Below are 13,221 nucleotides of genomic sequence, written 5' to 3' on the forward strand. Positions count from 1 at the left end.
CAATAATTGACATTGTGCTGGTGAACGATTGCTGGAAAGCGATGCCAAGACTCATGTATAGATTATGTAATGAATAGCTTGGCGGTTTTGGGCCTTCGGATAAATAAATATCCGGCATTTCAAAAGAGCCTTGAAGCAGAAGACGGAATGATATAAAAGTACAGAGTAGATTGTTAGGATTAACAAAGTATCGTTTGCTACCAGGCAACGCCAATAAATGTCTTGAAAACACTTCGTCAGAAAGATCCTCCTAGCTCCAACGCCATACCAGTATCTATGTAGCCCAGCGCCGGTCAACCTACATTCTCAAACTTGATATTCTCATCCTCATTGTTATCTGTGCCAAGACCCGAAGCGGTCGGTTCTCCTTCAGAACCTTCATCTAAAGCGCTCGGAGCCAACTCTTGTGTCGCATCTTTATAAGCCAAAGCATTTGCGTAGTTCGCTTCTCGGGCTTCTGGTTTCAATTCCCAAGTCATTGCGAAATCACCGCTCTTAACAAGATGTGCAACCATCTCCAGTGTTTGTTTAAGATAGGCTTCTGGCTGTTTGAGCTCAGCTTTGAGAGATTTAAAAGGCCAATACCTGTATCGTCGGAAGCAGGCGTATACGAGATCCAGGAGTTCGTTTTGTGGCATACGAGTAGTTTTGTTGTCCTGTGCGCGGACTTTTGGAGGTTTGGTAACTTGCTATTTAATATCAGCGATGCGCCGCATAGACTGGGGTTGGACGATGAAAAACCTACGATAAAATTGGATTTATCGGCGTCTTGGGCAGTTTTCGGCTGCAACATCTTGCCAGTAACCCGTTCAATAAATTTGGTCTCCTTCTTTGGCTTAAGGGCTTCCAAGGCTCGCTTTTCAGCAATTCTCTGATATTCTTCGTTTTCAACTGGGAGGCAGTTGAACTCGTCGTGTACTTTTGCAGCGATTGCGGTTTGTTCTAATATTGTTGTCAGAATCCAGTGTTCCTGAAAATCTGTTCATACGGCTCAGAAGGAACGTACTTGGAATGGTCTTTCTCGTATACGGCTCCCATTTCTTTTTGTTGGCCTTCTTCCTTGAATCGCGCTTCATCTGTTCATACACATATGATCGGCCATGCGGCTGGTTCTCGTTGAATAACAGATGCGTCCTATCTTTATAGCCTGGAAGGTCTTTTTCTGTAAATATAAACGTATTTTGCACAGTATAGGCTGTTTTATCTGCATTTATATTCTGGCGTTTCAGGTTATAGTCTTTCGGTACGCCTTCATTCTGAGGAACATCGTGTAATCGGAGGCTGATCTGTATCCATGGCATTAGTTTCAGTACCGCCTTATAAGAAGAATCAGTATTCGTACTCGTTTGATATCCGTCGCTGGCCCCTCGACCCTTACGGTCCCGATCTGGATCTCCTCATCATCGTCGAGCTTGGACCACTTTTCCCATAACATTTTTGGGATCCGTGTTAGCCATACGTCTTGCGCAGCGTGTGTAAAGTCTAAGTCACCCGTATCCTCGTAGATGTCTTCGTCGGATAGCATCGTAACATCATTGTCAGGTTCCGCCTTGATTGCTGGTGCGGAACTTGGCTCCGTTTTGACGGCCGGGATGCTCGTCATTGTTGATGGCGCTGAGAACAGAGTATAAGATATAACAGCCAGGCAGCTCGTCCGGAAGCAACGAATCCAACAGCTGCAGGTGTTTCGTACAGCTCCTCAAGCTTATCTGCGGCAAACCCGAATGAAGTCATGGCGGCACGTGACCGGTGCGGGCGTTGACTAAGCCATCTGGAACTGAGCTCACGAAGCTTCATGCCTTGAGAGCCATTGTTGTTTCTATTCAGCCGGGGTTGCGAGGTGTCTCATGTGAAGGGCCGTATGAAGCTGTGAATGATCCCAGCGCGTCCCCTGGCTAACCGCGATCATGGCTTCAGCTGGAGTCGCGTCCGCATTGGCAGCGATTGACGCAACGTCAAACCAACAAACCAAAGCACAGCTCTACAATGAGCTGCTCCCCAAAATAGTGTCCTCGTCCTCCTCTCCCACCCTTTCGCAAGACCTCATTGCGTTCCTAGAGTCCATACTGAGTGAAAATGTGAGCATAATTGCTTCTCGTCCGCTGCTCGATGCTTTCATAAACGCCCTTCGCGAACTCCCCGCGCCTGCCAAGATCGAAGTTGGGCAACATGCCATTCAAGCACTCCAGTCCCGGTCAACATCGGTCGAGGAACAAGATTCATTGATACGGGAGATCCTTGCGGATGCATACGAGGCGCAGGAGGAATATCTTGCTGCAGCAAAGGTACTGCAAGGCATCCACCTGGACAGTTCTCAACGTTTGATTTCCGATGGAGCAAAAGTCCGCATGTGGATACGTATCGTCAGGTTATATCTCGAAGAAGATGATCCGACAAGTGCAGAAGGGTTTTTGAAGAAAATAAAAAACTTACCATCCAAAATTCAAGATCCAGAATTGAAGCTACATTTTCAGTTGTCACAAGCGCGAATATTTGACGCCCGACGGCGGTTTCTCGATGCCAGTCAGGAATATCTCAATGTTAGTCTGGCTACTGGTGTGGAAGAAGGAGACCGGCTACAGGCGTTATCCGCGGCTATATGCTGCGCAGTGCTGGCGCCTGCGGGACCACAAAGATCACGAATGCTCTCACGGCTCTACAAGGATGATCGGTCGTCCTCGCTCCAGGAATACAGCATTTTGGAAAAGATATTCAGGGACCATCTCCTCTCACCGGAGGAAGTCAAAGCATTTGGGACAAAGCTAGCTCCTCACCAGCTCGCACAGACGGCAGATGGCTCAACGGTCCTCGACAAAGCCGTTATCGAACACAATCTCCTCGCGGCCAGTCGATTATATGAAAATATTAATGTTGTAAATTTAGCATCTATCCTCGGCCTTGAAGCCAGCGGAGATTTGACTGCTGGCGAGAGAGCCGAGGCCTACGCTGCCCGGATGGTGGAACAAGGTCGACTTGAGGGCAAAATTGATCAAATTGCGGGCGTAATCTACTTCAATTCAGGGATCGATGGAGTTGGGCCTACTGATACGGAGGGAAAGAGCCTCAGAATATGGGATGCCGGCGTGCAGCATTTGGCAGACGACGTGGAAAAGGTAGCTGCCGCAATCATGGATGATTTCCCCGTAAGTCGACAAAGCCTTTCCTTCCCACACATTTGCATCATACTCATCTCGCATTGCTATTCGGTCTATCTAACCATGTTTTACCACTTAGGAATTTGCTGCGGCGCATGAACAGGCGGAACCTCGATAGATTTATCAGATTTAGAATCGATGCGTGCTCTAACTCGAAAGCCAGCACATTGACTAGTTACTCCATAATGACGTGATGAATCAGGAATTTCCATGACCCTACGAAGTACAAATTAAGGGCATTTGTTCATTTGTTGAATTTCCCCTCCAGTTACTATTGGAGTGACGTAGAAGCATGGTGAGGATGTAGCCACTAGATATGTATCCATGTCCGTGCCTCCTGAAAATCTCGAATACCAAGCAATTCATATGAGATAGCGGATTGCTTGACTTGCTTAATTAGAGCTCGGGCGCAGCTCGTGATTGATAGGGTTGATCTCCGCAAACAAGGATACGGACCGCTTGGTTAACTAGTTAGCCGGCCCAACGGCTTGACGTCAATGCGCGAGAGCATTCTATTGATCTTCTCTGTATCACGGAATTCATCAGGTTACTGGTAACAGGGCTTCCCATGGCCAATCTTCAACCGGGTTCATAAGGGGAAGGCCGATATGCTCACTGAAGTGCGACGCAGGCCGATTCCCGCGCAATCGGCCTCTGTCCAGCACTTCGAGAATGATGCCAGACCAGCATTCACGCCATCGCCAAAACGCATCAACGCCCACAAGAGCAGACAATGACACGAATCGGAAACCTCCCGATTCCCTCGAACCTCCCCAGCGCAGCTATCCACGCCGCCCAACCTCCGGCCTGGCCTACGCCCTCTACTCCTTCTCCTCCCAATGGTTCCTCGTCCCGCAGGGCATGGGCATCCTCGCCGTGATTCTGCATCAACTCCCGTATCAATTTCGCGGGCTGGGCGTGATATCCAAAGTTATATGGGTGTATACAATCGTGTTGCTTGGGTTGGGTCTGGGCTTGTATCTTCTACGGATCCTGCTGTATCCACGGCATGTCGCCCACCAGCTACGCCATAGCATCCTGGAAACGTCGTGCCTGGCGAGCATATCCATCGCCTTTACGTCAATCATACAGATGATTTCGTTGACTGTGGTTAGAGAATGGGGCCCGGCATGGGGTCTGGTTGCGTTTATCCTGTGGTGGATCAATACCGCTCTCGCCGTCATCGCGGTCTTGGGGATACCCTATGTCTACGTCCAGGTGCAACCGCCAGGAATTAAAGCTGTTCCGCCCGCAACTCTGCTCCCACTCATCTCTGCATTAACCTCCGCTGCCGGCGGGGCGGTAATCTGCCGATACGGCGCCATCAGCCCGCGCCTCCAGGTCCCCATGATCATCGTATCCTATCTCGAGATCGGGATCGGACTACCCCTCGCAGTCGCCTTGGAAACAATCTACCTCGCACGCCTATTCGACCAGTCGTTCCCTACCAAGAAGGAGATCTATCAGACCATGATCCTCTGCGGGCCCTTTGGCCAAGCAAGCTTTGCCCTACAAATGTTAGGCCAGGCCGTTCAGCGCGGGAGTTTTGCGGCATATAACCGCGGGACCTTTATCACTGCCAGTGCCGCACCCACAGTGGGTATATCCAGCCAGCTCGCTGGCTTGTTGTCCTGGGGGTTTGGCACGTTCTGGTGGACCTTTTCCCTCCTAAGCATCGCGCACACCCTTTTTGCCCAGCCAGGTGGTTGGCGGCAGACAAAATTCACACTGGGTGCTTGGTCGCTCGTCTTCCCGTGGGTGAGTAACTGCAATTCCTATGGTGCCTTGATTTTCCATAGTTATTAAAAACTTGAAACGTTAGATTGAACTAAAGGATATCTATCTACATGCAGGGCGTATACACCAACGCAGCCGTGATGCTCGGCAAAATCATGAAGTCCCCAGCCTTCGATGTCTGGTCAACGGCACTAACCATCATTTTAATCCTAATAACGATAAATAACCACATATGGACCATCAAGGGGCTTCTTTTGGGCACTATATTCGGCTTAGAGAAAGGCTGGAGATACCATGACGAGGCCCTCGATGCCGAAGGGCGTGATAAATGAATGCATAGACCAATCTTGCTTATTGTTTCCTTTTGCTACAATGGATCTTTGTGGTTAACTCTGGCATCTCGGGCTCGCGGTATGATAATAATGCAGGGCCCTCTGCGTATATCCTTTCGAACCCAGCAAGCAGCCGAGGATCAAATCTGCTGAGATCGCCGTGTAATTCGGTTTGGATAGTAGATTTCTAAAGAGCGTTCAGGTGGTATAAATAAGAACAATAGATCAATAAGAAAAATGGCTTCCACACCTGATCAAATCTTAAGCTATTTTCCGACAAAGCGATGGACAGCCTAACAAAGCATCCAACCTATGGGCTGCAAGGGCTACAAATAAGGTCGAACAATTCTAATCCAAGAGGATCATTTATTCATTTCCATTGCATATCCATCTGTCCCTACCAAGTCGTCAACCTAACCCCAATTGCCATAGAATCAATCCAGTCTGACCTGTGCTTAAAACCATCCCCAGCATTTCTCTTCATCTCCCTTGACATTCCATCCTAGCGCTTATGCACAATCTGCGGCGCAAACAGAGCTTCCTCCCTCCCTGAATGCCCTTTGCAGTTAAGGAGACATAGGCACATGTCTTAGGGTACAAATAGCTATCTATGAAAAAAAAATTTGGTTTTCCTCTCTTAAACAAATGTGCGCACGCTCCTGTACCATAGCCATAATGCAGATCTGATTGAGTTAAATATGCAACTGAAGAAGAGGGGGATATCAGGGAGCTTCCAACCGCCACAGGGTTTGTAAAGTTGGGTTAGGTCCAGTGTGATCACCCTCTGCTTCACAAAGCTGAGAATACAAATAACTAGAGAATACAAGAGCCGTTAGTATTATGGCACTCAATTGCTTGAAATGGAAGTTGATGATGGAGACTTACATTGTTGGTAGCAGCAATAGCGATACTGTCTTCAAATGGATGCCAACTCATGTGTAGAATCTTCTTGTTGAAATCAATTTGATCGGCATCTGTTTCTTTTCGCATGCGACCTCCCATCCCAGCAGGGCTACCAGCTCTTGATCCGCTCTTTTTATTGCCAGCATTGGTCGAGATGGAGGAATTGATAGGAGTTGGAACGCCAACCTTCTTTGCCTTGAATGCAGCTTTATCCGCCTGGAGAACGACTTCAGTTTCTAGACTTGGATCCGTAGGATAAATCATAAAGTTGTTGTTATAACTTCCAGTCATGGCATGCTTCGTATCGCCGGAGAAGACAACCTCAAACTTATCGAAGATGCTATCATTTTCATAAGTGTCACATAACCGTGGCCGAAGGTGTTCGTGGATCGGAATAGTTTTGAGTGGTTGACGTTCCATGTTGACATCCCAGATTTTCACGGTAAGGTAGTCTCGGGAGACAATATAGCGCCCATTGTGGGAGAAGCGGACATCAGAGATGGATGAAATGATTTCAGAAAAGAAAGATCGAGTAGAAACTTCCTCTTCTTGTTCGAATTCTGTGAACCAATGAAGTAATGAGTACGATAACCTGCCACGAAAATTGCAAGGCAGAGAATAGAAAGGGAAACGGGGAACACGTACGTTTGGTATGGTTGTCGCAAAGAGCACTTTGCCTCATGTCGGCCAACTTGATCGTTCCCTTGGAGCTAGCATACATAAACCAGTTGCAACTAATGGGGTGAAATTCTGCGGCAGTGATGACTTCCGTCAATTCTTCCATATTCGCAGGCTTGATATCGACAATGTTGAAACTCTGATCTTGAATATTCAAGTTCCATAAATTGATGCGGAGATCGTCGCTACTGATAAACGTCTCTCCGTCACTGTTAACGGATATGGAGTTGATATGATAGGCATGAGCGTTGGCGTAAATACGTCGCGGAACCGCCGCAACTACGGTATCATGATGTGTCATGCGAGGCAACTTGAGGGCAGATGCGTCCTTCAATGGAATGCGCGGCGCTCGTGGGACACCTCCTCCACCAACGGCGCTACCCGGAGTCAGATCATGGGAAAGGTTATTCTCTGCGACGACCTTCAAAGATTTGTCAAACACCTTCCAGAGCTTTATAGTCTTGTCGTTTGTTGAAAGGAGGAAATGAGAAGCATTCTGTCGTCTGCACCATTTTATCTTGTTAATCTTTTCTTCAATTTCCAATGATTTAAGGTAATCGAACTCCGGCTCGTGGGACTGGAATTCCGTATGAAATTTGTATTCGCATGTTTTTTTCTAAATCGCCAACATTAGCCGACTCGTTTCTCGTTCCAAATGTAACATGCGTACCGTCTCATTCCGCTCAAAAAGGACGACTCGACCCCCTTTGTCGCCAGTGGCCAAATAGTTACCGGTATGATCGAATTCGACAGTGGAGATAATGTCGGCTACGGGAAAATCAAACAGGTCAGTCAGGTTGATCAGCGCGATTTAGATCCTATCAAACAAGGTATATAACTAGAATGCGACAATTCGACATACCTTCAGTTATATCTTCGACATCACCCTTATCACCAAAGCATCTAGCCAAGAATAAGTACAGTGCCCCAACAAGTGGAACTACATCTGATATGTCTGGCAACCAAGCTGAAAAGCAAGTAGCTGGTATCCAACATTGCAAAGAGCCCGGGCAGCATAAGTGTTCGGGAAGAAATCAAGACGTACTGTGTAAATTTCCACGTAAGTGAAGCCTGATCTCCGTCACCCATTTTTCCGAATCACTACCCGCGCCTGAGGTAGTATATCTCAATCGAAATCCAATTAAATCCCACCAACAAAGTGCAAGAGGTCTGGGAATAGATACAAGCAGAGCTTTTTGCAGGATATGCCAAACAGTGGTCGCTGTTGGTGATTATAAACGATGTAATGTCGTCAAGGAAAAGAAGTGAAGAAGCAGTTCGGTCTGAAGCGGTTCAGTGGAGTGGTCCGGTCTCAAATGATTTCGGTCTGAAGCGGTTCGGTCTGAAGGTGAATGCTGCACGCAACGACGATATTAGCTTAGCACAAGCTAGGAGATCGCATCATGGTTGGGAAATAGATTGACGAAGAAGGCAGCGAGAGGATTATAAGTTTTGACATGGGCAATTGAGCACCTCAGGCTCACCTCACTTCAGCTCTGAAGTGACGGGAAGCTCAGAGACAAGTGACGGGAAGGTGACGGAAAGGCAATAGGACGGTGACAGGAACAGTGCAACATGGCTAGACGCGGGGCGGGGTGTATCCTCTTCACTTACCAGAAGACAACGGAGAAAAGTAGGGCTATGCTATGGTGCAGATAGAACGTTGGTTTGCGAAAGTGCTGAGCTAGCTGGAGGAGCAGAGATGCTGATGGCTGTGGGGTGGGAAGAGGAGCGCGAGGTGCAGAGAGAGAAGCAGAAGAGGACAAGATGCACGGATAGTAGAAAGAGAAGCGAGAAGCAGAGAATTCGCGGTAGAGGGGAGAATATGTTGATGGAGCAGCGATGAGGCGGGTGGTGGTCGTTAGGACAGACGGGGGGAAGAGATGGAGGGGAGAGAAAGCAAGCAAAGAGGAAGAGGAAGAAGAGGGAAGCAGCCAAACCTGGACACAACTCTGTGATGTAACAAGTTGAGCATTTAATATCAACAACACAGAACAGCCTGAGCGGGAGGAATCAATTCTAACAAGAGCTGCCCTTTTGATATTCACTCCTGCAGGGGATTTTCGGAAATGGCCGTCAGCACGAGATGTAACTAGCGATCCCGCAGTTTGCAATCCAGCACTCTTTCCAGTGACAAACACGCATTCACCACATACATTGGTCTTCTCTTTTCATAGCTCCTGTTAATATTGCAGGCAGTCTTTAAACCACTAACTATGTCTTGAATTGGCCATCTTATGCTCCGGAACAATCTATTTCAAGGGACAAGAGGCTTTCTCGCCATCACATGCGAAACATCAACCCGTGTTAACCATTAACTACAGCCCTACTCACCAGGCAAGTCTCCCTCTTCCTGAGGCTTGATCAGACCGAAACACTCCAGGTCGCTACTCTAATTGCTTCCACTCCGGACTTTATAACTCTAGGGTCTCGAGCAAGGTCAGGGCACAGGACCGCTTCCCGGAGTACAATCTTTTTTCCTAGAAAAACCACCCTCCCCTGGCCCGGAAGATGGGAGACAAAGAGCCTGGATTGCCCGGCGACAAAAGCGACGGCCAGGATATCCCTCCTAAACCTGGCCGTCGCGATTCCAATCACCCCGCCGAGCCATCCCTTTCGAGCAGAATCCAATCTTCGGCCTCCGGCCTCGTGCAAAGCGCCCTCAACACCCGTTCGCCTGCTCTCGGCCACAGCCTTTCTTCAGGCCTCTCGAGAAGCCTAGCGAATTCTGACAAACCCGATTCTTCGTATGGCCGTGCTTTTTTGGCCGGGGAATCATCCGCGCATGGTGCGATAAATGATTTGCAACCGTCAAGTCGGCAACATGCGGCGTCGGCGTCTGGTGCAAACGCAGTGCGAGGCGGGGGCGTACATTTCGAATCATTCCGATCGAGCTACATTTCCGCAGCTGACCAAGAGAACGTTGAGCTGCTCAAATCTTTTGAAGACCAACTGAATATAGAGGCGGCGTTATCATCACCGGAATCCCACACCGGAAAAGGCAAAGGCAGAATGACCACCCAAGAAACAACAGATCTCCATGCCAAACCCAGCGCCCTCTTTGAATCCGCCTGGACCCAGCCCGCATCCCCAACAGTCGATGGCTCCGCTGTCCTCTCCCTCCTTTCCGACCCTTCCTTCGACCCTCTAACCCCATCCTCCGTCCCTCCGTCTCCCACCCTCGCCCCAACCGCCAACACCACGACCACCACAGCTGCACCTCTTTCCAACCCTCTATCGCCCCTCTCACTTCTTCCAGATATCCAATCCCTCCTCTCCCTACCACCGGACGAACTCGACTCCATCCCCACGGTTTCCGAATGGCTCGACCTTGACGCCTCGTACACGGATTCCGTCTGGGGTGGCATGCTCAAGACATATACAGAGGAGGCGAGGAAGGAGGTTGAGGAGCGGAAGGAGACCGGTGCAGACGCGGATATGAGTGATGGTGGTGTTTATGGAGGGCCAGCCGTGAGAAGGCTGGGGATGATACTGGCACATTTAAAGGACAAGAACGCCGCTGCGTAGTTTTCCATCGGTTTTCCTTTTCTCGCCATGTCGGATTTGTATATATATTCTGATTGTTAGCGTAGCATATAGACGGTCATGGTACGATGGTTGATGGCTATACATTACGCAATGGTATGTCTGATAGATAATTTTAACAGTATTGGCCCTAATAAATACCGCGCGCAGCTTATTTACATAGAAAGAAGACCACCCAAAGAAAAATGGTTATTGGAATACATGGAATCAAATGAAAACGTGGAAAAGGCACTTAAAAAAGGTAACCTAGCATATCCATGGCGTCAAAATAAGAGTGTATTGTCTATTAGAGAGTCGGAGCGGGGATATCTAGAACTTTAGGCTTGGGGTCTGTCCCTTGACACGTCCGATAACGATTTGAGAAGCATACTTGGGAATGACTTCGTCGTCGTGGAGCATCTCGAATTCTGCAATAAAATGTCAGCGTGACTCTACAACAAGCCAATGATCAAGTGGTTAACCTACCTTCCGTAGCATCTCTACCCATGTGGCTAAACAAGGCCTGGGCACCACCAGGATGCTCATCAAGCCAGTTGGTGACATCCATTACGACGCCCTTGACGACAATCCACAGATCATCTTTCTTGTTGTGCTTGGCAACTTCTTCCATCGTAAATTCTTTCTCTGGAACTTTGAAGTCCGACACGTCTGCGGCTGGAGCGCCTGGGACGGCTGCAGCGGCGGCGGGCGTGGATGCTGGGGCAGGCGCTGGGGTTGCGGAAGTATCGGCCTTGGGGGCCGAGATTTGTGCTTGGCCCTTGTTTTCACCCGGAGCGGTCCATTCAACCGAGATCTTGCCGGGCTGCGAAGGGTCAATGTGAAGAGAAATTTGGTTCAATCGGTTCTGTGCGGTTGCGCTAGGGTTCGAAAGCACTTGTTGGAAGAGATACTCGCTAGCAGAGTCACCAGCAACGCGACCATAAACGACACAGCCGAGTAGAGAAGAGCCACCGAGACGGTTAGAGCCATGGACGCCACCTGCAAGCTCACCACAGACAAACAAGCCATCGAAAGGCTTGCCCTCCTTGTTCAGAACTTGAGCCTTGTCATTGATCTCGATACCGCCCATGGTGAAATGAAGAACAGGCTCCATCACGGCAACGTGGAATGTGTCGTCGGTGGAGAACGGCAAGTTATGGAAATATTTCTTGCCGAAAGGATCCTTCTTCTTGCCGTCCGCAATCTGGTTGTAGTCATCAAAGGTCTTCTTCAACGCGGCTTCACCACAGCCGATCTCTTGGGCAAGTTCCTTCCCGGTCATCTTCTTCATCAAACCGCGGCCAGAATAATGGCGGGTATGGAAGTCCAAGACATTGGAAGCTTTGCTATTGAGCACAAGCCTGATGGGCCATTTGCCCTTCTCCTTCTCCTTCCACATCTCTCCAGAGACATAATCACGGTGACCAAGCTCGTCGGCGAATCGCTGACCATCCTTGTTGAGGAGAAGACCACCCTCACCACGAAGAGCTTTGAACTGTTAGCCTGTAATATAGTTATCTTTCAGCTGTGACATACCTTCAGCAGCTAAGAACTTCCATTTGGAAGTAGGATCTTTGGGATCGACGAGACCAGTTGGGTGAACCTGAACTTTGTCCATATCGATGTCATTGGCGCCGATGGCCATCAACATCTTTTGTCCGTCACCAGTGGCATGAACACCGTTTGTGCTGGAGAGGTTGAAAGTGTCCGGACGCCATTTCTTCAAAAGAGAATTTTCCGTGAAGTCTGCGGCATACCCACCGGTGGCCAACACAACAACACCATCGGCGCTGTGCATTTCACCATTGTATTCGTAGGTAACGCCAGTGACCTTGTTACCCTCTCGGTTAATTCCAGTCACTCTGGCCTTCTTCAACACTTGCACACGGTTTGGCTCCTTTTCTGTAAGCTCTTCCAACTTTTGCATAAGGGCATATGTGATTGCCATCCCCGGGAATTTGGCATCGTGGCCACGGTGAGTACGAGGGAACGAGTGACCGCTATCCTCTAATGTTAGCAAATACGAGCCTCGCCACAGTCCAATATAATTGCACTTACCCAAGACGGGAAACAAGGGTTAAGTCGAGATCAAAAACATCTTGAAGCCATTCAACAGCCGAAGCGGACTTGTATGTGAGAACTTTGATTAGGTCGGGGCGAGCCTTGTCTCTGGCAGATTTCAGGGTATCTTCGTAGAATTGTTTTACGCTATCGCCAATGCCCAGTTCGACTTGTGTTCTCGTAAGGGCACCGTTGATTCCGGATGTCGCTTTCGTGGAGTTGCCACCGAAGAAACCTATGTAACAGCGATGAGCATCAAACCACACCATAAGCCTGCTACAGCTACTCACTCTGCTTGTCAAGAACTAATACGTTGCCGCCGTTTAGGTAGACTGTGTGGGCAGCACTCAGGCCGGACACTGTATTCGAAAGAAGTCAGCCCTCTCGTCGTCATGTGAAGGGGACCAAGTTGATAGCACTTACATCCACCGCCGACGACGATGACCTTTTGCGGAGCAGCCATGGCTTTGTGATGTATGAGAATACGGAATAGAACGATGCACAAATCGGCAATGCGAGAAAAAGAGTGAGAGAGGTGAGGCAAGGAGACGAAAGGAAGATCAGTTAAGAAGGAGAGAGAAGTTGACTTCGATTTGGCTCCATTGGGACAGCGGGCGCTGGAGAGCTGCACCAAGCCCATCTCGGCCGAGGTATCTCCACACCGTGAAAGAAAGCCGTAATATTACCACCCGCCGAGCTTCTGCCGCGTGCTACCGCCTAGGCTAGCCAATGATTCAACATGGAATTCGATCGTCACCTGAAAAGCAATACTAGCGCATTTCACCCCGGGTTTCGGAGCGTCTGTCAGGGCCAATCATATCGGCGGCAAG

At 49.0% G+C, this 13,221-nt stretch overlaps 6 protein-coding genes across 6 annotated transcripts; 3 read left to right on the plus strand and 3 right to left on the minus strand.

Annotated features, from left to right (window-relative positions):
• Positions 1-293: 293 nt before the first annotated feature.
• On the minus strand, positions 294-1,301 carry UREG_02690 (uncharacterized protein; the record flags this gene model as incomplete). Its single annotated transcript, XM_002543128.1, has 3 exons — positions 294-689; positions 746-942; positions 1,007-1,301. 3 exons carry the CDS (start codon positions 1,299-1,301, stop codon positions 294-296), a joined length of 888 nt encoding a protein of 295 aa, XP_002543174.1.
• Positions 1,302-1,907: 606 nt separating this feature from the next.
• On the plus strand, positions 1,908-3,273 carry UREG_02691 (uncharacterized protein; the record flags this gene model as incomplete). Its single annotated transcript, XM_002543129.1, has 2 exons — positions 1,908-3,143; positions 3,235-3,273. 2 exons carry the CDS (start codon positions 1,908-1,910, stop codon positions 3,271-3,273), a joined length of 1,275 nt encoding a protein of 424 aa, XP_002543175.1.
• Positions 3,274-3,830: 557 nt separating this feature from the next.
• Positions 3,831-5,224, plus strand: UREG_02692 (uncharacterized protein; the record flags this gene model as incomplete). Its single annotated transcript, XM_002543130.1, has 2 exons — positions 3,831-4,913; positions 5,009-5,224. The coding sequence occupies 2 exons, from the start codon at positions 3,831-3,833 to the stop codon at positions 5,222-5,224; spliced, it is 1,299 nt and encodes a 432-aa protein (XP_002543176.1).
• An 813-nt stretch (positions 5,225-6,037) lies between these two features.
• Positions 6,038-7,894, minus strand: UREG_02693 (protein phosphatase PP2A regulatory subunit B; the record flags this gene model as incomplete). Its single annotated transcript, XM_002543131.1, has 5 exons — positions 6,038-6,687; positions 6,773-7,421; positions 7,476-7,573; positions 7,668-7,708; positions 7,851-7,894. 5 exons carry the CDS (start codon positions 7,892-7,894, stop codon positions 6,038-6,040), a joined length of 1,482 nt encoding a protein of 493 aa, XP_002543177.1.
• A 1,422-nt stretch (positions 7,895-9,316) lies between these two features.
• Positions 9,317-10,333, plus strand: UREG_02694 (uncharacterized protein; the record flags this gene model as incomplete). The annotated part of the gene is made up of 1 exon (XM_002543132.1): positions 9,317-10,333. One exon carries the CDS (start codon positions 9,317-9,319, stop codon positions 10,331-10,333), a length of 1,017 nt encoding a protein of 338 aa, XP_002543178.1.
• Positions 10,334-10,660: 327 nt separating this feature from the next.
• UREG_02695 (uncharacterized protein) lies at positions 10,661-12,854 on the minus strand (the record flags this gene model as incomplete). Its single annotated transcript, XM_002543133.1, has 6 exons — positions 10,661-10,758; positions 10,817-11,818; positions 11,867-12,330; positions 12,389-12,626; positions 12,682-12,750; positions 12,815-12,854. 6 exons carry the CDS (start codon positions 12,852-12,854, stop codon positions 10,661-10,663), a joined length of 1,911 nt encoding a protein of 636 aa, XP_002543179.1.
• Positions 12,855-13,221: the final 367 nt, after the last annotated feature.

Source organism: Uncinocarpus reesii, genomic scaffold, assembly GCF_000003515.1.
Source record: "Uncinocarpus reesii 1704 scaffold_1 genomic scaffold, whole genome shotgun sequence".
In the NCBI taxonomy this organism is placed as follows: domain Eukaryota; kingdom Fungi; phylum Ascomycota; class Eurotiomycetes; order Onygenales; family Onygenaceae; genus Uncinocarpus; species Uncinocarpus reesii.